Here is a 23,372-nt window from a genome sequence, read left to right as displayed (position 1 = left end):
ACAGTGACAATGACAGACTAGAAGCTTTTCAAAACTTAGCATAAATTACTGAGCCACACTAAATTCCCTGTCAAGGCCCCAGGTGGCACACTGCACTGAGGAGTATTAAAAAAATAGCACAACAAGAACAACAGGCACAGCTTGCCACACCTAAAACATCAGCCTTACCATATACTACTGGAGTTCCCTAACAACAGATTGCATCTCCATAACATTCAAGTCCATTAAAGTGAAGTGACAGTCTCAGTCCACACTGCTGATAACCACGAGTATGTCAGTTGGGGCTACAATATTATATTTTGAAAGAAAAGCAGTCGACTGCTGGTGATTGTGGAACCAACTGAATTCCAATAAATACGTTTTGTGAATTGCTGCTGAATCATTCAAGAGAGAATACCATTGCATCTCAGAATCAATTATCATCCCACCCATGTCGTGTATTAGTGTGTGTGTCTATGTGTATCTTTGTCTGTGTGTATGCATTTGTCTCTTGAAAACTCCACAATTGCAAGATATGTGTGCGCATGTGACTGCTCCTTTTCACAACTGTAGACAAAGACAACAGAGAAGCAAATTTCAACAAAGCAAACAATTCCCTCCATCTGCATGCTGATTCCCTATTCCTGGAGGAAGAACTCGTAAACCAAGGCCATCCAAGAAAAGTGCAATTCGGTTCATTTGACAATCTGTGTATGAATACGCATCCAGTGGGACTTTGCCCCGCTATTGCTACTCAAAAGCACAAAGCGAGACGCTGGTTATCACCTGCCCCATTCGTCTCTAAACTTACTGCATGTCTGAGAGTCACAAAAAGCAAACAAGCTTAAAACAATGCCAATGCAGGGTCTTTACAACAATGCAGTCCCTTTATGGCTACTCCTCAAGGTTTTGAATTTAAGCTGAAATGTTCTTATAAAAAGTATTTTTTTATGTGGTAACTCTGACTGTCTGTATCACTTTTTTTTTTATAGAAAAAGCAATTTGCATAAAATAAGTCAACTTTTGAGAGAAAGCATTCTACAATGTATCATTACAAGATTACAACTCTCTTTGTTGCAAGTCTCATGTAAGCCATATACTGTACTGTAAAATCAATAGCTGAAGGTCTCGGTCGATGATTCATAAATACACTTGCTGTTTAAAGGATATACTATTCTGAGGGCAGAAATAAAACGTATCCATTGTTTGCTGGGGTATTTTCTGTCTGATAATTTGCATCTGTGAACATATTGTATTGCTGTATGTCTCTCATGTCTATGTTGATAAAGTCATTAAGTAACAAAACTGTGGTTTGAGGATTACAGTACCTGTCACTGGCCTCTGGGAAACACCAGATACACAGTGCATACACTGAATGAATGACAGACACCGACATTAACCAGTCTGTCTCGAGATCCACTTTGAATGCATGTCCCTGACTATCATATTTATTTTAATATGTCATCTTGTCCTCCGTGGCCTCAGGGTATTATCATCCACAGCTAAATTGTAAGATTGAGACTGCACAATCATTCTGTTTGCTGGCAACAAGACTCTATTACTCAATAATATAATTCTCATTTGCACAACTGCGTTATACAACATTGCCTTTCAGGCATGGACTGTTCAGTAATATGAAGCTTTTCTCAAGCACTTCTTGTGACGCTCGTTCATGGACCCATTTTTATGATTAATGTCTTTTTAATAATTTGCCCTGTGCTTACTCTTTACGTTTTCATCCAATATTTTATTTTTTACGGATTAAGGCAGCAGGAAATCACCATTTCTCCAGTTTACCTGCTGCTTTCTCTGCTTCTTTCTAAACATCCATACTTTTACGAATGCACATCACCTCAAAAAGTGTTGCAATTTCATCCTCGAATACATTTACATTTACATTTAGTCATTTAGCAGACGCTTTTATCCAAAGCGACTTACAGGAAGAGTAAAAGCGAACAATCAAGGTATAGTGCAATAAGAGCTATTAGTGCTAGTGACAATTCTTTGAGGAGTAGAATTATCATGTGGTCTAGGAGAGAAGATGCTCTCTGAAGAGCTGGGTCTTCAGGAGTTTTTTTTTAAAGGTAGAGAGGGACGCCACTGCTCTGGTAGGAACTGGAAGTGTGTTCCGCCAGCGGGGAACAAGAAGTGCAAAGAGTCTGGATTGCCTTGGACCAACGGCAGAGCCAGGCGCCGTTCATTGGAAGAGCGCAACAGTCGTGAGGTAGCATAAGTCTGAATCAGGGCGTTCAGGTAGGTAGGAGCAGTACCGGAGACAACTTTGTAGGCCATCATTAGAGATTTGAATTTGATGCGGTCTGCAACAGGTAGCCAGTGGAGCTCAATGAGCAGCGGAGTGACATGTGACCTTTTTGGCTGGTTGTAGACCAGACGCACCGCCGCGTTCTGGATCATCTGAAGCGGTTTTACTGAGCAGGCTGGCAGGCCTGTCAGGAGGGCATTACAGTAGTCAAGTTTTGAGATGACAACAGCCTGTGTCAGGAGTTGAGTGGCATGTTGAGTTAGGTAAGGTCTGATTTTTCTGATGTTGTAAAGTGCAAAGCGGCATGACCGGGTAACTGAGGCGACATGACTGGAAAAGGTGAGTTGGTCATCAATCATCACCCCTAAGTTTCGCACCACCTTGGTGGGTGAAAGACACAGGGAGTCAATTTTGATGTTGATGTTGTGGTGTATTGTGGGTTTAGCAGGGAGGACCAGCAGTTCAGTTTTTGAGAGATTCAGCTGGAGGTGATGTGCCTTCATCCAAGTGGCAATGTCAGAGAGGCAGTCAGAGACCCGTGCAGAGACCGATGGGTCATCAGGGGGAAATGACAGATAGAGCTGAGTGTCATCTGCATAGCAGTGATAGGAAAAGCCATGTGAGCGGATAACCTCACCCAGAGAGGTGGTGTAGATAGCGAATAACAGGGGTCCCAGCACTGAGCCCTGGGGAACCCCTGTGGTGAGGCAAGACAAAGTAGGCAACTGTCCATGCCAGGATACACTGAATGAGCGTCCTTTGAGGTAGGAATCAAACCAGGACAGAGCCAAGCCAGAAATCCCCATTTTAGAGAGAGTAGAGAGGAGGATGCGATGGTTAACTGTGTCAAATGCAGCTGACAAGTCAAGCAGAATGAGAACTGAGGACTTTGCTGCTGTTCTTACTTCTTTTAAGGCTTCTGTCACAGACAACAGAGCAGTTTCAGTTGAGTGACCGCTTTTGAAACCAGATTGATTTGGATCAAGAAGATTGTTCTGTAGGAGGAATTCTGAAAGTTGCTTAGCGACCGCCCGTTCAATAGTTTTGGATAAGAATGGAAGAAGTGAGACAGGACGATAGTTCTCGACTTCAGCAGGGTTGAGGTAGGGTTTCTTGAGAAGAGGTGTTACCCAAGCTGCTTTGAATGCGGTGGGAAAAGTGCCGGAGGACAGTGAGGCGTTAATCACATGTGTGACGGCTGGCGTGATGGTTGGGCTGATGGACTGGAGAAGGTTTGTTGGTATAGGGTCCAACGAGCATGTAGTAGGACGGCTACATGTCAACAGTTTGGATACCTCACTCTCAGAGAGGGGTGTAAAGCCAGAGAATGAGGTGCTAGCAACTGATTCAGTGCCGGCCAGCTGAGCTACAGAAAGACATGTAGTAGGACTTCTACATGTCACAGTATTAGGAGTCGGGTGGGGGTCAGAGAATTGGCTGCTAATTGCTGCAACTTTGCTTGTAAAGAAGGATGCAAATGTGTCTGCGGTGAGGCAGGTAGGAGGAGGAGGAGGCGGAGGGTTGAGTAGTGATTTGAAGGTGGAAAAGAGTTTCCGGGTGTCAGTGACACTGTTGACTTTGTCGTTGTAAAAAGCAGTCTTTGCATCGGTGATGCTGCCTGAGAATGAGGACAATAGTGTCTGATAGTTTATGAGATCGTCGGCAAGTTTGGATTTGAGCCGTTTTCAGCAGCTCTGAGCTTGGTACGCTGTGATCGGAGGGTATCAGTCAACCATGGGTGGGATTGGTTGGGTCGAGCAGGCCTTGTAGATAAAGGACATAGCCTGTTCAGACATGAGTTCAGAGTAGAGCAGAGTGAGTCAGTGGCATCATTAGCCGTCAGAGAGGAGAATGTGCTGAGTGGAGGTAGGGCAGAGGCAACAATAGAGGAGAGGTGGGCTGGAGATAAGTTCCGGAGGTTACGGCGGAACGTAACCATTGGTGCAGGAGCAGAGGGTTGCTCTGGTAGAGTGACATTAAACTGGATAAAAAAGTGATCTGACAGGTGGAGAGGCGTTACCACCAGTGCATCTGTGGCACAGTTACGAATGAGAATTAAGTCAAGGTTCTTGCCAGCTTTGTGAGTAGGAGGACTTTGGACCAGCTGGAGGTCAAATGAATGAATTAACGTCATGAAGTTATTAGAGTCTGGACTGTCGAAGTGGATGTTCATGTCGCCCAGGACAAGCAACGGACAGTCATGATCAGGTATGGAAGAGAGCAGGGTATCTAGCTCATCTGTAAAGCCACCCAGCTGGCCTGGTGGACAGTAGATGACCACAACGTAGGCTTTAACAGGAGCAGTTACTGTTATGGCATGGTATTCGAAAGTGTCATATCTGATGGAATGTAGCAGAGGAGTGAATTTCCATTTATTGGAGATTAGCAGGCCAGTCCCACCTCCTCGCCCAGATGGACGGGGGGTGTGGGAGAGGGTGTAATTAGTGGAGAGAGCAGCAGGGGTGGCTGTGTTCTCAGGTTTGATCCAGGTCTCAGTGAGAGCAAGGAGCTGAAGAGAAAGGTGGTTTGTGTAAGCCGTAATAAAATCGATTTTGTTTACTGCTGATTGGCAGTTCCACAGGCCCATGGAAAAGGGAGTGACAGTGTGTGAGGACTGTTTGAGAGGCCGAAGGTAAGATAGGTTTCTGCACCTTTTGGCCAGTTTTCTGCGTGGACCGGAGACAACAACAGGAATGGGGTGGCACATATTGTAAGACTGGGAGGGAATAGGACTGGTTAACTTGCACAGGTAAACTTGCTTGTCTTAGCCTCGTCCGTCTTACCCAAGGACGGCTGCCGCTGACACTGCCGCTTTAGCAAACGCCCCTGTTATTATACTGTGATTGGAATTGAACGCGGCTGTTCTCGCATTAAGGCTGATTGTGACAAGCGTAGACCGCCCTCTGCCAGAGCTGTGAATGGTTAGAATTTCCAATTGAAGTGCAAAATTGCTCACACCTGGGGGTTGTTACCAACCCTAGATGGCCATTTAATTGCTCACTTGCCCTCACAGAGATGAATTCTCAGATTTCAGAAAGGAATGCAGATTTTAGGCTGATCACAGCAAATATTCAGAGAGATTCAGACCGCCCCAGCTGAAAAACTCTTACTGCCCCAGTCAGTATAGGTTTTTAAGTGAATTTCTGTATATTTTGCCAGGATATACTTTCACTTCTCTCAGTGCAACGCAACCAGAGGACTTTCGTCCGAATTGGATGGAGAAAACTCTGATATTTAAAGGGAGCAAAATTGCTCACACCAGAATACAGCCTCAATTTATCTTTACACCATTTTCTTCATTACTCCATAACTACTTCTTCTGTGATCCCTCCTCCTGTCACCAGCAGGTCTTGGTTACTTTAATCACTTCTTCTCCTACACACCCACACCCTGCTTCTCGATCGCCCCCCTCTCTCCTTTTTTCTCCCACTTTCTGTTTAGCTCTGCATCTGGCGAATGTGATGAGTTCATAGCCTAAGCCTCAGCAAGTGGGCCAATAAAACAAAGCGCCAGTTGATGTACTGATGTCAGTGCATCATTTACCATGATGCAGTCAACACGGTCTACCAACTGTGTGAGCTGGGGCGAAGGACTAGAGAGAAGTGCACACACTCAACGAGCGAGAAAAGAAACGCTCAAACACCCACAAGCACGTAACAGCACTTATGTACACACTATGATGGTGTTAAATAGGGTGACGCAAAACAGTGTAAGCATGGAGGGTATAAGAGAAAGCTTAGATATGAAGAGATACTTGCTGTCCAATGCAGATATATTCCTGTGAATGAATAACTAGTATACTAATCACTTAAAAACACAAACAATTGAACTACTGTTAGACTTTGACACAAGAACAGCAGCAATCAGTGCATGACTGAACAATTAGGTGTAGTTATGGGATGGTGACCAGAGCCTTACCACAGGACAGAGACAGTTTTAACAGGCTTGGGTGTATTCAAATAACTCACACAAGTTTGATCGGGGGATCACATTTGTGTTTATTTATGTTCTTCATGTGAGACGCTCCAGTGAAGACAACATCAACATTACTTTCCGTAATCAATAAAAGTAACCATTATTAATGCTTTGTGTGGGTTGTGGAAGTCAATTTTTTTAATTTAAAACAGTAGATGTCGTGATGAGCCATTTACATCACATTAAATGTGGAATTTTAAACATTTTGTTAGAAATGTTACTATAAACAGCACTGATGTGTTTCGTCACAGCACCATTATTACATAAGTCTATTTAACTGTTAAAAATAGCACATTTGCATTACATGTTGAAATAAATGTTATGTCACTAAAGTTCAATTAAATATATTTGTAGAGAGGGTGGTGGCTGATTAACTCGTGTTTTTCAAGGCATGTAGGTTGATTTAGTGTAGTAATAATCTCTTATCTCTTATCACAGTAAAGGCAACCAAGTCTCTGTTTACCTAAATATTGTCATTGCAATGACACTCCTGAGCAGCCATTACTGGGGATTTCCACTGGGGACGTAGCGGCCGCATAACGGCTGCGCCGCGGTTTTGCTCCGTCCTCTGCCCGGCGATCCCCACCGGGTGCGTAACGGCAGCGTAGCGATCCATCTGTACACACGCGAGATCACGCAATAATCCCGAACGTACGGGAGACCATGTCTCCGACACTCTGAGACCCTTTGATTGAATGACTGCTGACCTGATGCCCCCGGTCAAGACGTAATGTTGATGTATGATGATGAAATGTTACTATAAACAGCACTGATGTGTTTCGTCGCAGCACAGTTATATAACTGAGTTTACAACTAAGAAAACATATTTTCCTCTTTGGTTTAAATCAGACTTCACATTAAAAAATACTTTAGACTCAATGGGTGAAGTATGTCACTGGAGCTGAAATGAACAATGTTGCATTGTCCTTTGTCTCGTCACCTCTTCACAGTGCGTGGTGTGTGTGCACACACTGGCCACCAAGTCAGTTTCGTCGTGACAGGGGAGAGAGAGCATTCCATGGGCCATTTAGCGTCAAAGTCATCAGTGCATCATTTAAAAACGGCACTGTTTAATGGGGCTCAGGCTGCCTTTGTTCCTCGTATTGCCGAAGGGCACACATTTTGGCATAGAGGATGCCTTTGCACAACGTCCAACTATTTGGTCTCAGTCACTGCCTCTGATGTCCACTGGTCTGTCTCTGTCACTCTTAATCTCCCTCAGCTGGTCTCAGTCGTCTCCCTGTTGGTTTGTTTGATATCTTGTTCACTTAAAACCCTTCCCTTCATGACTGTCTGTCTTTCTGTTTAAGTCTCATGTTATTCAAAACCATGGATGGCAAAAAAAAGCATTTTCTCCGATTCACTACCTTCTTGAAAGAAACATTAACTCACACAAACAAACCCTCTTTCTAACACAATCTCTCTAACACACACACAACTAGCAGAACAGAAATCTATTCCCAAACACGTCAATCCCGCTGCAGTCATGCATGAAAACAGACACACATGCATGCACTGAGAATCTGGCTGCCATAAATCCTGGATTTGACACATCTCATACAGCAGCTAAACAGCATCTCCTACAGGCAAAGTCTGAGACTGAAAAACCTGCAACTCTAAAGATAATCTTACTATTCATTTCTTCTTTTTTCGGCAGAAAAAAGAGAGTTAAAAGGAAAGGAACATGACAAAATCAGAGGTTAGAACACAAAAAAAGAAAGAAGGCAAAAGCAGCAACACAACCCAGTTCAGACTCTAGACAGAGTAAAAGTTTCATTTTTCTTTACTTGTTGACCTAAAGTCACCTTGTATTGGCGTATGCACAGCTACAGCAACAAGTGCAGAGGACAAAAAGCCAGAAGAGGATGGTGAATGACCAAAAATTACAAAACACAAAACTAAGGTTGTAAAGATGTTCAGCTGTGAGGGGTGACAAAACAACTGACAAAAAAAACAAAAAAATGTGGACTTACATCCTGGAAAAGCCGTCGATCCTGTGCCAGGCGTTTGGACGCTAGGGTTTTGGTGACATGATAGAAGGTTAGCAGCGCCCTGTGCTGCTGCATGCCGTCCTGACCCTTCACAGACTCGAGCAGAATGGGGATGAGCTCTGGCCATTGCCTGGGGCAATCCAGACGGGCCACCTTGGCTATCAGTACTGCAATCTGGGTCGCTATCTGTTGGAAAAACACACAGAGAGAAAAAAAAATGACCAAGGGCAAAACATAAACGTAGCAGAAGGTGGTTATGCCAAAGAAAACTTGATGGGAATTTTACAACATCCCAAACATTTTGCATCACATGCCCTAAGGTATGGTTTTAAATGAGTAGTTTAGACATCTCCTGTTAAACATGGAATCAGTCACACAGATTAAGAGCTTTTACATGAGTGGTACAGGTTTATACCCTTTAAGCTAGGACTGTTACAATTTGGACACCATCTTTAATAGCCAATTTTTTTACACCACATGAGCATATGCTGACTTTGTCATGACAGCTGTGGTTTACACATCCTGCCAAAATACTTCACAGTTCGTTAACTGTCATACATTTAGTATTAGCATAAACATCCAGTTAAATCAGCAGGCGGAATTTATTTGTATCCACATATTAAAGATGTGGTGCTTGGCCGTATCAACTGATATTCACTCAGCTAAAAGTAGAGTAAGTAAGTAAAATGTATTTGTATAGTGCTTTTCACTGGTAACAATTACAAAGTGCATATATATATATATATATATATATATACTAATGAAGTCTAGAACTACAGCCTATCTTCCCCCATCTTCATAAGGCCTGAAATGTATTGTGGTATACACCTTCTTATATTTAATGCATTACATTTACATCAATAAGATTAATATAAAGTTGATAGCCCTATTTCAACCCCAGGACTGTTAACTTAACAGTTAACATATAACTGGGGGTTGTTTTATAACAGTCTATGATATGTTTGAGCTGACCTGATATTTTCAGTTTTAATTCCAAAGTCCATTAATATAGCCCATTTATACATGTACTAAGATTAAAGCAGTAATTGCCATTTTTTGCTTATTTGCTCCCCATTACTGTTTAACAGCACAACCTATAATCAATTTAAGGTAAAATAATGAGAATGAATTGCATGCTTCAATAAACACATATATGCTTTTAGTCATCAAATGTTTAGCAAACTAATAAATAATCAGAGTGCATTTAAATTTAATGTAAAGTATCAATAAGCTTTTAAGTTTTGTAAAGCCAGGTGAGGTCTCAAAATGTACTTGATTATAAAATGTATAAATGCATACTGTCCACACAGTACTGAAACACTCACAACTCTGATTGATTCCACAAGGAGAGGCTGTGACTGGTGAGACATATGGCGTTTAAATGGCATTCATTGCTTGCCATATGGACCTTATCAGCCCTGATGTTGGAGGGCTGTCCCTCAGGGAAACACAAGCTGTAGAAACCACAATGGATCGCCAACAGTCAGGGCCACCTTCCATGTCCCCTCTGACAGATGTATTACATTATTATTAGCTCTAATCTGAATCATTGGTTTGTTGCGACGTTCCCCTGAAAACTGTGGTTTTCAAAATGGCTTATCAACAAACGTTTAGACAATAGAGGAAGTCCCCATCAAAGTTTCCATTCAGGGAAAAACAAATTGGAACCGGGACATTTTACATGTTTAAATAAATGTCACTAAAGCTCAATTAAATACATCTGTAGAGGTTGGTGGCTGATTAACTCGTGTTTTTCAAGGCACGTCAGTTGATTTAGTGTCGTAATAATCCATTTTATCACAGTAAAGGCAATTAAGTCTCTGTTTACATAAATAATGTCATTGCAATGCCACTCCTGAGCCGTCATTACCCTTTTCTGACTCTCGTCAAGGGGATGTGATCTAGATCGTTTGCATCACTGCCCAGGCACCAAACAAAGGCACACTGCTGATACAGAGCAGCTGGGATTGTAAACAGGATGATGTGTGATGCTGCTATAATGCATTCTAACATATACTCTGAAAACTCACATCCTTACGAAAACACACCTTTATCCATGGTTGTGGTCTGTGACTGCATTATAACATAGCCTTCTGCAAACTTAATTTCCCTCTTTTGTTTGTATGGAACAGCTGGTGTGATCTAACTGAATCTAAATGCCATCAGAATGATCACTAAAGCTTTGGTGTATTCAGGTGGTTGAAATTGATTTTTGTTGTTTTCACAACACCTGCCTCCATGCCACTGCATTAATGTAATTTTTTCTGAATCTACTTGACCAAAGAAAGAAATTACCTATATTCAAAACAGTGCAGGCCTAATTATAGTGAGGTAGACCTGCAGCTTTAAGCCAAGTTACTTTGTCATAGATAGGGCCGTATTTTGTTCAAAAAGCAAAGCCTTTGAGGGAAATTTGTGACTTCAGGCAATATAAATAAAACTGACCTGCCTATAGAGCACAAATTTTACTTAGGCAGCATGATTTCAGATCTGGCATTCATTATGATGGATGATCTATTTCAAGCCAGTTTAAAGCTTCTGCAAAATTCTTACAGTCCAACATAGCACACCAAGGTTATATATAACTCAAATGGACTATAAAATGCAAAAAGTGGTATTATGCTTTTAGTCTATTTCTTTGTAGGTTATATGGTTTCATGCACAGTTATCTTATTCAAAACCAGGGAGCTTTTTTGTACCAGTTTTGATGCTGAAAAGTAGATCCCATTTTCCCAACTAACCTGATTGACAGGCTCATTGAAGTTTGTGATGAGACCAGCACGCAATGATGTCTTCTCCTCCTCAGATAAAGCACTGTGAACAAATAGTAAAGACTTTCAGAAGAGGCAAGTGGGTTGAAGAGCAAGCATAACACCATATCTGGAAAAAAATACATAACTCACATCAATGTGTATAGTTAACAAGAAGGATGTCTTTCAATAATTATGTTCACCTTAATACCATTGATGTAACTGTAAAATACACATTCCAAGCATTGACTGTCTGACTAGTAAGCAGTTCCTTGAGTGGTGAACCACTTGTGGAAGTTGTATTAAATTGATTTTGAATTTTAATTCCATAAGGACTTAGGAAGAAACAAGCAAATTCTTCACAGAGAAAAAAAAAGCTTTGAACCCTCTCTTGACAATGCCAGAGTGCTAACCACTGAGCCACCATGTTGCATTATGTTGACAGGGTGCCAGTTACCCTGGCATTGTTGAGTGCAGCTATATCCTAAGAGACTCCTTATAATTTAATTTCAAATTCCGGACATGCAAACCTCAAACTTGTATATGGGGAAGATGTGAATATGACATCAATCTGCCAAGTTGTTATGGGATCAATTAAATTCCTTTATAACACTCCATAGAGCAGGACCTGCCAGCTGCTTGATTTAATCAGTAAGCTTTGGATAAACTCCCTGCTCCCCTCCAACTCATATCTTGTACTCTGCAACATGAGCCTAAGATTTTGCAAACAGTGTGTGTGTGTGTGTGTGTGTGTAAAAAAAACAATTTGACTATGATGTAGCCTGTTTTGCCAAGTTCATCTGCTGCTGAAGCTAGACGGAGTGGGAGAGTGTTTGATGCGAGGAAGAGTGAGGAATGAATCACGCGGTTACCTTAGGCAGAGAGGGAGGAGGTATAGGAGGAAGACAAATTACTACGGGGGAGAGTGTGAATTAGTGAAACAAGATTTACAACGCACACATATTTTGGGAATCTGGGAGTGAGGCGAGCTTTATAGAAATATGGGAAGAGAGATTAAAATATATATTAACATAAGCAAGTGTGGGCCTGAATCTTGTTTTGTGTTTGTAAGCAAAAGGAATTAGAAAATATGATGACTGGGGAAAAAGAAAACCAAGAAAGGCACAAAGACTTATGCAAATGCATGCATTCTACACCTGGCTTATATAGACTTGTGGTGTCTTGTAAGCCTGTGTAGGCTGGGCATGTTTCTGTGCATGACGCATAAAAAAGTTAGTGTCAAAGTATGGCACTGCAAACTATAAGTAAATCAGACTTATTGGGGAGAAAGGTGTGTGTGTATTATTTAACACCGCAAAATTAGTTGCAGGGCGTTTTTCCTGGTTGCACTAGATCATGGTTTTCTAAGTATGGCACTGTTAGACTCTGATGTACCCCTGATTCCTGATCCACAATTTATATTATTTAATTGCTTCACCTTTGACTTTTAATAATGTCAGTTTTAATAATTGTATTTCAAACCTGGTCAAATCATGCCTTTCTGAGCTGAAGGTTAATGTAGCAATAATATGGCACAACAATTTATCATCCCACTGCCAACAGAGGAAATGTGTTAATACTGGCACTTAAAGTGTAATTAGGTCTGCTTGTAGCATAGATAAAATAGTTTTACTGTCAGACCAACACGTTTTTGCTTGTGGCCTTCAACAGGGTCATCATGATGATGCTGTTGTGGTGTGATAAGAAAGTTTTTCTCTGTATTACCGGTGTTGACCTCTTCAAACTTTGGAAGTACTAAAAGTTCAATTGGACAGGAGGCAGCACACAAGGTTTTACTTTGTTTCACCAATGTTTCATCAGTGTGTGATGTTGAGTTAAAAAAAATGAATTGGATGACATTCTGTAATTTCACACATCCCCTAAAATACATTGATTCATATACACAAGTAGGTGGTAAAGCCACCAAAGATAGTGACAACATTAAGACTGTTAAGTTCAAAGTCAGTGATTCAATTCATTGGGCAGGGAGCCCCGGAAATTAATCCCAGTTACTCATTTGGAGAGGCACAGATTTTTGCTGATGTAAATAGGACCCTAGAATGGATGGACAGGACAGACATGAGGTCCGTCTCGCAACCTAGAGACGAGACAAGGTGTTATTTTATAGACCATCGAAGTAAGCTATGCATAATAAGCATATAAGTGTATATGAGCTTTAATTTAAAAAAAATAACAAATTGCAATCTCCAATAATTCCTGATTTATGGACAAATGTCAGGCCTGGTTACAGTCCTGGATAGCATTAATAAAAAAAGACATGAGAGGGACTTTTTCCAAGTTATGAAAAAGCAATTGACCTTTTTCACTGCAGACCCTTTGGCTTGTCACAGCAGAAAAAGCACAAGTGGAACTAATAACATTAATGATGGCTCCATTACATCTAAGCGAGCCATTCAGCCATGACATGAAGCCAGCAAGCACAATACCAGGGCTGTGGAAATGGCAACTATAATGGAATATAGCCTTTTTAATAACATTAGTTACACATGTGCTTTTTCATGACATGTCAAAATGTCTGTCAAAAGGCCTACTTCTATAACTCTTCAAAAAAACCTCAACCTCACATTTTCAGTGATGTTACGTTGATCAATATAGTAATTTAATTGTAACTGAACCAGAATTATCTTAATATACTCCATCATCTGTTCTACATCATAGAATTTTGTACATTTGTAATAAAAATGCATCAATATTGTGCCCTTTGAGAGCAAAATATGAGCAAACACCTCACATAACATTTTTCTTAGTCGGGAGATACTGTGATATAGAATCTTTATTATTATCCTACTGTGACATTTTTAATTGTTGTTAGCATGCTTTCCACAAGGACATGGAGTAGCCAGCCAGTGTGGAAAAATAGCTGATTAGGGGGTTCCCCCTGAATAATTTTTTTTCCCATAAAAGCTCAAGTTTGGAGGCCTCTCACATATTCTGATGCCACTATTCCATCATATACACTGATCTTAATCATTGCATATCTTAACGAATTATTGTAAAAGGAGAATAAGGGTTCTTCTACGTTTTATTTAAGGCATCATATTTTGTCAGTTTACTTGAAAATTCTGTGGTCGATTCTGTTAACACACTGTGCTCTTATATTAAAGGCTGCATGTGTTTAGCTACAGGCAGTAATTTTTGTGATTGAGCAACTTTAATTGTTAGCTAATTTTAGCTCGCGGTTACCGAAAAGCGTATGCAACATTGTGTTTGGACCACCTCTGACCAGCCTGGACAGGTTGCTAGTATTTAGTACGGCAAGCACACGGAGAGATGATGTTGGGGCGGTACTGTTACTGACAGATAGGCACGTTTTTCTATCATGCTGGAACTGTTTTGAAGCGGAGCAGTGGGGTGGGCAGCTCTGTAAATCCAGTGCATCTGTAAGTGTGTGAATACGCGCGGAGGAGTACGGAGCGGTGGGGTCAGGGAATAACTGACTGACAGGGTGACAGACACTCAACACAAACGCAAAAAAACTTTATATTATGAATAGTGTAAATATACTTATAAACTTATATTAGGGCTGGGCGATATGGACCAAAAGTCATATCCCGATATATTTAGGCTGAATATCAATATCCCGATATTTTAATCGCAAATTAAGAGCAAATGTTCAGTCAAAGTCAAATATGACATGTCACAAGCAGTTTTATTGAAATACTTTATTTGATGAACATAAATACTGTATAACAACAGGAGTACCTTTTTTTTCACAAAAAGTGCACATTTAAATGAAAAAATATCTTAAATAGAAAAAAACTGAAATAAAATAGGCCAATCTTTTTCTGAAATAAATATATTTATATGAGAAAAGAATAACATTACAAAAGAACTAAATATGACAAACCCTAGTAAGGGCAGCATTTATATATAAATAAAGAAGAAAAATTGAACTATATCGATATATGCGATATGGTCTAATCACATTTAAAAATATATCGATATATTTTCTACATCGATAAATTGCCCAGCCCTAGCCCAGTTTATATAAACAGTCATGACAGTAATTAGTTCTGATATAGTGCTAAAACACTTCTTTGAAAGTTATGTTTTAAAATGAAAAAGTATTGGTGTGGATAAGTGGTGGAATGTAACTATAAGTGTATGTAACTATGTAAGTATATTTACTTAAGAACTGTAGTTAAATAAAATTTTGAGGTACTTGTACTTTAATTGAGTATTTCCATTTTATGTAACTTTATACTTCTACTTCTCTACATTCTACAGGTGATTAATGGGAAACCCTGTTATCCTTTAGTCCAAGTGGACATTTGTATGAAATTTGAAGAAATTCCTGCAAACACACAATGTTTTTCCAGCAATGGCCGGCTGTCGCTGGCGTGAAGGCATAAAACAACTCAGCTGCCAACTGAACTCAGTTGTGACACATTAGTGTAAATCACAGTAATAATAGAATAAAAATATTATGTAATGTGGTCTCAGCTTTGTATAGTGACACCATATGGCCCCACATAGTATCAAACTGTTGGATCAATGGCAGTGGTCCAAAGGTAATCACACAAATCACCAAAGGACACCCAAGGACCAAAGGACCTTGCACAGCACTCTAGCAAATGGAATCGGTTTACTGAACTACTGACAAAGAGTGAAAAAACTTTGGTAAGAGGAGAGAACTTTAAAAGAAAGAAGAGAATAGCAATAATTTGAAGTGGTCAAAGAGTGGGCACAGAGTGCTGAGGCAGAACTGATTACCTGCGGCCAACTGCTGTCCTGGGAATTTAAGAGCAAATGTTCAATTCAAATCTAACAAAAGGCAGCTAGTCAGGTACCCAAAGACAGACTGTGGGCTTTTGAATACTCAAAGCCGATCTACCACCAGACAAAAGAGACACAAAGAAATAAACGGAGTATAAAATCAGAGCACAATGATATGAATAATCAGGATGGATGGTAAAATAGAGAAGCTGTGAATAGAAAGTGGAGGCAGAAATGCTGATGTAAGCTATTACTGGTTAAAGAAAAGACAATGGGGAAAATGAAGGCAATACGGAGCAAAACAGAAACATGCAGTTACAAATCTGTGACACAAAAGATCTGAGGAGAATGACAAAGCCTCAAAAACAGGCAGAGATTAAGACTGATGGAAAGAGACAAAGTAAGAGTGATTGAGGCAATAAAGGAGAGAATAAAGTAAAGCAGCTGAAGAGAGAGGAAGAAAAAGCCGAAGATGGAAAAGTGAAAGAGCAGGGCTGCAGGAATAGAGAACATGAGAGACAAGCAGGCACTTACTGAGGCGCTACTCTCCTCCAATATCTGTCAATGCCATTTTTGAAGTACAGCACAGCCAGCCACCTGACGTTCACATCCAGCATGTGGTTATTGAAGATATTCTATGAAGGGAAAAAAATAAATATATATGCTTAGCTAACATTGTTTTAGTTAGCTCAAATACCAGGCAATTTGAGGACAGAGTCAGTTTAATGATGCGTGACAGCTCAGACTATACAAGAGAAAAACAACTCTAACCATACTGAAGAATAATGATGCAGACCTGTGATGCCATCAAACCATACTCTAAGGGCTGGCTCCATTAAAATGCAGGGCACACTGACTCTGTGCTTTAGATTTGGAAGCACACTAATGTGGTTTTATTATCTTATAAGTGCTTAAATTTCTGAGCTGTAAAATGTAGCCACAACCCTAGAAAATCTGGCTGCATAGTGTCACAGTGTTCTCAAAGTCATTGTCCCAGTCAAGAGCAGCACAGAAATATCAGAGATTTGGATATCGGCTCCCATAGTTTCAGCTTTAGGAACAAACATGAGTAATATGAAACAGGGTCCAAGTTTTACTTTTGCTTTAACATGGATACAAAACATCCTTCTGTTCTGTATCAAGGGAATTAAAGTCCATTAGCAGGCTGCAGAGTTTAACTATTTATTTGAATATGCAAGTAGAAATCTGCCCACTCATTGCCACTAAACTTTTATGAGATGCATCGATGCATCATCTGATTTACTGATGCTATTGATGCTGTCCCTCGTGATGTACAGAGAAGTAATTGTCCTAAATGAAATACGACAGGGTACATTGCGCACCTTTGGCTTAATTGATATGGACCATGGCAACAAAGGCTGTTACACAAAACGAAGCATAAAACCAAATTTGTAAAGAGCCTCTTCTTAAATGTCAAAGCATCTGTGTCTCCAATAGCACAAAACTAGGAATTGGACCCGTGAAAAACCTTTTTTAGATCTTCAGTGGGTTGGCACAAAAACAAACACCGGCTCACACAGGAGCCCTTATAGTGTAAATTTTAAATTGCAGCTACGGTGTACTGTGATTAGATGATTAGCCAGATACATTAAATGCAACACAAGCCAAATTAGTTTTTTGGATCTCATATTTATGGACTGGGTGCATGAAAATGTGTGTATGTGAGATATACTTTCACTTAAACAGACCGTTGTCTATTGTCTCACTTTTCTACAATGTATTCAGGACAAAAATATGGAAAATAATACATTTTCCTGTGAATGGAATAGCTCTTTGTGCTTACCTAGGCAGAACACATCCTAGACCAATTTCTCTACTGAATGAACAGAGATGATCTTCTCATTTATGCCCAGCTGAGATAGTAAATAAACATATTTTCCAAAATGCATTGAGTATTCTTTTAAGGATCAACGTAAGATTTGTGATGAATATACCCCAATAATTCTGCTTCTGGTCATTGCAGCGAGGATAATGGCAAACAAAGCTCTGTTGAATTTGTTTATTGTCCCACTTTTCATATTTTTGGTGCGGTTAAAACATCTGGAAACAAATTTAAATAAAAAGATTAAATGGAAATGTTAGTATTCCTTTGACATAAATCGATTCCTTGCCGCCTGCACTAAACTATTATTTTTCTCTCCATTTCTCTACCTCCGACAATCTTTTGATTTGTTCCTGTGATTACAGTTATTGTGTCAAATTGCTCAGGATGAATTTTCACACACAAGAAAATATATAACCTCTCAACCTGCTTTTGTTGTACAGATTGCAAGATATCCACTTCCTATTAATCCCCTGAACTCCAAAACCCAAGAAGTATTGTTTGCTTTAAAAACATTTGCCAAAAAAATATACACCTATTATCACAGATAGAAACTGAAAAACAAGCATTATCGTAGAGTTTTTAACTGAAGAGCCCTTCCACTAAGCTAATGCTGCCAGATGGTTTTTTTTACACAGAATCATCTGATAAACTGACATTGGAAACTGTTTGGAAAACAGCAGAAAAATACCTGGCAGGTGATTGGATGAACCATCTGTCTATCAGTGTCACACACAATCTGCGTTGCAAAAGCATTCAATGCTGTTATCTGCTCTTCTTAAATGAATGAATACTAAACATTCTGAAATAACTGATGCTGCAGTAGCAACTACGCTAACCTCTTTGGGAGCCGTCGTTTGTTTCTAAAAGAGTCACCCACTCTGTGTCGTCACACACACCTACACCACACACGTAGCTTCTTACAGGGCGCTGACCGTTCAGCACCTCCAGTTCATTTCAAATGCAATAGTAGGGGCCTGACAAGATTGATTCGTGATCTTGTGATTCTTGCTGGATGTTATATCACAGGAATTCAGTTGCCAACCAAACTGAAGCTTAAAATTGTGATATTTCAGCAAAATCACTTTACTCGGCATGTCATTACATTTTAAAAATAAATAATAAAATAAATTCAACTTCTGCCTTTTCTGTGTTTAATGATTCATGGTATTATTACCATGTTATACTGCACCTTTTTCAGTTTAAACTATCTCTAGCCATTATTGTACTGTTTCCGAACAGGTGCAGGACTGATATATTGCAGTGAGTAAAATGTGAGTGAGAAATGAGCATAAAACATCCTGAAACTGCTTTGGGTTTTGTAGAAGTAATCCACAAAAGAAAAAATCCTCCCATCATTGTCTGAATAACTTAAAAACTCAGACTTACTGAAAAAGTAAAGTGCTTCACAAATGCGCACATACCCAACATTGCCCCGCATTTCTATTAAACACACCACATTTATTAACATCTCTATTCTTTAAAGTTTTAAGAGTTTTCACTCCAGCAGATTTATTCCAATTATTTGATACCATCCCTCACCAGAAGGACCGAGTAGAAGCCTGGCTGAGTCTCCCACTGTCGGAGCTGCTCCTCCGCAGGCTTCAGCACAGCTGTGTCCTGACTGGTAGCTTGGGTTAAGGCCTGCAGCACCACTGAACTGGCACCGTCCATATCCATAGCTGGATATATCTGTAGGGGAATACAAGAGGGGAGGGGGGGACAGACAAGAGAAGAGAAGAGTTTTATTGCTGTTGTTGTGAAAAGTTCTGGCTGAGTTGAGGAAAAAAAACATTTTAAAATAGTTTCACCGTAGGGAAAAACAGGATAATAAAACATCAACTGAAAACTGAGGCAGTCAAATTACATCTACAAAAAAATGTCAGAACAAGGAAACTTCTTTTACTTTGTCTGGTTTTATCCCTTTCTCACCCATTTTATTATAGATCAAGCAGCGCCGAAATCACTGTCAAACATAGTGAGAAAGAAACAAATCTTTCAGAATAAAGAAAAGCACACCTGATAGAAACTGGCATCTCTAACACGCAAGGAGCTTTTCTCTGTCCCAGATAATATTCAGGCACCCCAGCTTCAGAGGTCCAATTGTGTTTTTCAGTTCCAAAAGGAAGTATCAGTCAGTCACCTCAAAAAAGGACTCTCAGACAGAATAATAATTATGAATCCTTCCAGATGGAGTTCTCGACATTTCTAGAGGAATTTGGCAATATAGGATAACTGATGATGAAAAAATAACAGTTGTTTACTTTTTTTTCTACAAAACATAGCAAACTTCTTTTTCACCCTTGATTGCATTCCCAACAGTTTCAGAAAATATCTCTGACAAACATGAGATGAAAAACTTTGAAAACTATAAAAGAAATACATAATTGATGTTTGTCAACTATTGATGTCAAGACACTGCAGACAGGAGCTATAAGAAGTAGTTCACACCTGATACAAACCGTTATAAAAAACTTCTCTTTTGATAAAAACAGACTTTTATAAGTAAGCATTAATTCGAACTGGACAGATACACTCATCTGCGACAATCAGATGTAGTGTGGTCAAAGGGTGCATTTATTTCAATAAGAGTGTAGGTAAATATTGAGCAAGGCTGCCATCTGCAGCCCAGAAACCAATATCCAGCACCATGATCTATTGTGTCCCTGTGAAAATGCATGTGAATTAGGGCCGTCTCCACACAAGAATACAGGAGCAGCACTTCGGCCAAACCTGTTGTCACATAACAGAGACAGATGCTTTTTAATAAACAGTCCTGAATTATTAAATTTGGTAACAAATCTAATATTAAGGTTTTACTCTGTTATAAGGCGCAAATGTAGAAAGAGTAATACCAGTCTCTTAATGAAGGGCATTTTTATCTGGAGGCCATCACACAATACAGGGGTCATTTTTTACTTTAAACGATATGAAATGAAAATCCACATGCCAACCATAATGTACATGCACATTTTTTCAGGGTATCACATTTGAGAAACCCAAATATGCTTGCTGGTGTAACAAGTGGTAGCTGAGATACTGTGGCATGTAAACAACTACGACAGGTTTCTGAGCAGTCTCCATGCCATGTGTGCAGATGCCATAGGCTGTATAAAATATGGATGCTGATGCAGGTCAAAGGAAGCCTGGTTGCTGAAAGACGCAACCTGTGACATCAACCACCTGTCACTCAAATGTCCACACTCTTAATGATGCTTAACTTTACGCCTTGATATAAGGCTTAAAACATATGACTTTATCTTAAATTCACCATACTGTACAGTTATCATAAAGGATGAAATGATCTATAGTACCAGCTTTAAATGACCATTAGAGAAATCACAGTTTTAGGCACTTCCATGTTGGCTACATTTTTCAGCACCAGAGTTTGCCACTTGGAAGATGCAATATCAGCTCAAGGTACGCAGTGGTTAAGGAAATCAAAAAATATGATTTCATATGATATAAATAAAGATCTACATGCTGAAATTAAAGTGGCAGTCAGACGCTTTCATTTCATCAGGATCAGATGGAGAACTTCAATCCAGCAGGGAAGAATAATTGCAGCAGAGTTCAGACAGTTTGAAACCAAACTGTGCTCATCCTCAACTGCTGGGACAACTCAGCATGTACATTAATGGCAGAGAGGGGTTGGGTGTGGAACACACAAAGACTGATGCTTGCAATGGCAGAAACTAGGATAATACATACAAGCCAGGTACTTGTGTGCATTTAAAAATTCTCTGTGATGATAACTTTCAGCCATGCCTTGAAACATTTTCATTGTGATACGGGGATCACAATATATGTTCATATTTATGATATTATCACAGCTAACTGGCCAAAGATGCACTCGTTTAGGTAGTTAATTTAAAAAGGAGATAGTTCAATTTGTAGAACAGTAAAAGTAATGGTTGTCTTTGATTCCAAGAAAATCACACTGACAAGTGTTACCTTGTAATAGAAGATCTGAGATAGAAGCCAATATTCATTTGAATTATTAAGCTTTGGGTGAATAAACTGTTAAAGAGAGTTAATTAAGGAGAGTAATCTTTAATTATCTTATGCTGACACTGTCACTGTAAGACTGTGAAGATGATCACTTACGTTGATTACTCACAGTGGGAGACACTAAAAACACACACAAAAAGGCCAGACAATCAGTGTAAGTATTAACATTTAACATGGCTCCATTCTATTCAAGTGCCCCAGTAGACAATGACCATGTGACAGTGGTCCAGGATGCATAAAGCAGCAAGATGAAATTCAGCCATTATTATGTCATTATTTGCATCTCGCCTTTTCCTATTGTGACATAAAAATGAAAAGGGTCTATTATCAGATTTAAAGCAGATCATGTCAAACCTGTGTAGCTGTCATTTCCATTACATGCTATGCTTTGACCAAGTCAGAAATGTCTAGCATCCACATATAATAGACATTTACAACATAAAACAATTTGCTTGACTTGGATGCCTGCTATTGACCATTTTTTTCAGCGAATATGCAGCCTTGTGTAACAGGTAAGTTAGCATGCTAGCACACAGGGTGACACTACCAGTTCTGTGTTGTTGTTGTTGTTGTTGTTGTTGTTGTTGTTGTTGTATTGCAGCTACAGTTGTGTTAAAGAACCTCTCAAGGCAACACTATGAGCTGGGGAGCTTATCCAACATTAGCCGGCTAAATGTCTTGTGTTTTGCATATGTCAGGGCCTCTGCCGCTAAAACTAGCTTACCTAGTTCTCAAATGCAGACTGGGTGAACCAGTAAGCTAGCGGCATCATAACTTTATCAGCTGGCTATTCACACTAAATGTAGGCAGCATTCACGTTAGCTCTGCCAAATAAAACGTATTCTGCGATGCAGCCAAGATTGATTTGAGTAAGCAAGGTATTCTGCCTGGCCCTATTAGAGTAGAACTACAGCTATATGCGACCACTGGTATAGATGCCCTAAAAACGTCATGATAACGATGTCAACATCATGGCACAAACACAATTTAGAAAGAAGTGTGTCTATGAAGTGGGTTTGCTGCTTGTTGAAGCGCAGAGAGAAGCAAAACAAACTCAGGGGTAACGTTAGAAAGTCAAACGAGAACAATAACTGTGCCATTAACGTCACATTTAAATGATCTTGATTCCCCAGTGACTTCCTTAGCTCCCAAGTGTTAGCATTGTTGCTTTAGTAGCCATATCTGCGTGTCATCTACCATGAAAATAACACAACCGCACATTCACTGTTGAAAGGGACAACAGTGAGTTTCCAAACCATGCAAACCCCATAAGCCAAAGCTAACTTTGGTCTAGCTAACAAGCTAAACTTATTCAAGACGAAACCAAGGGCCGACAGTGTCCCTGACGCTAAATGCAATCTTTACTCGAGCAAATGTCTCAAAAGAGAGGCATAAACGCTGACTTACCCAAAAGAATGCCGGTATAAAAACTGAATCTGTGCTGTAGCCGTGGCTGCTAAAGCTCTGCCAGTGGTAATGTAATGGGAGATGGAAACACACGCTTGTTGGAATGGCGCGAGCAACACAGCAGGCGCGCGCTGATGACGTCTGAGGTTTAGCAAGCGTCGTCCGTCATGAATGAATGGAGCCAGCTGCTGTTGTGTGCTGCAGACATAAATATCATGCAGGTATCACCTTTACTCCATTTCATCATCATGACTGTCTTTTGGAAAATAATCATAAGAATTTATACAACTAATAAAAGTCTACAATATGCATTATACTATACTAGGGCTGGGCGATATGGACCAAAAGTCATACCCTGATATAGTAAGGCTGAATATCAAAATACGATATATATCCCGATATTTTTACTGCAAAGT

The 23,372-nt window shown here is 39.9% G+C and overlaps 1 protein-coding gene across 1 annotated transcript in view; it reads right to left on the bottom strand.

Moving 5' to 3' along the window:
- Nucleotides 1-23,100, bottom strand: part of ipo11 (importin 11) — a 141,710-nt gene extending 118,610 nt beyond the window's left edge. The window contains exons 1-5 of the mRNA XM_059336479.1: nt 22,957-23,100; nt 19,081-19,230; nt 16,230-16,330; nt 10,950-11,022; nt 8,191-8,394 (exon numbers count right to left, since the gene is read on the bottom strand). Coding sequence (XP_059192462.1) covers nt 8,191-8,394; nt 10,950-11,022; nt 16,230-16,330; nt 19,081-19,218 — 516 coding nt within the window. The 5' untranslated portion in view covers nt 19,219-19,230; nt 22,957-23,100. The remainder of the gene's footprint in view (nt 1-8,190; nt 8,395-10,949; nt 11,023-16,229; nt 16,331-19,080; nt 19,231-22,956) is intronic.
- Nucleotides 23,101-23,372: the final 272 nt, after the last annotated feature.

Source organism: Centropristis striata, chromosome 7, assembly GCF_030273125.1.
Source record: "Centropristis striata isolate RG_2023a ecotype Rhode Island chromosome 7, C.striata_1.0, whole genome shotgun sequence".
NCBI lineage: Eukaryota > Metazoa > Chordata > Actinopteri > Perciformes > Serranidae > Centropristis > Centropristis striata.
The sequence above is the reverse complement of the archived record's forward strand: the minus strand, read 5'-3'. Positions and strand labels throughout refer to the sequence as shown.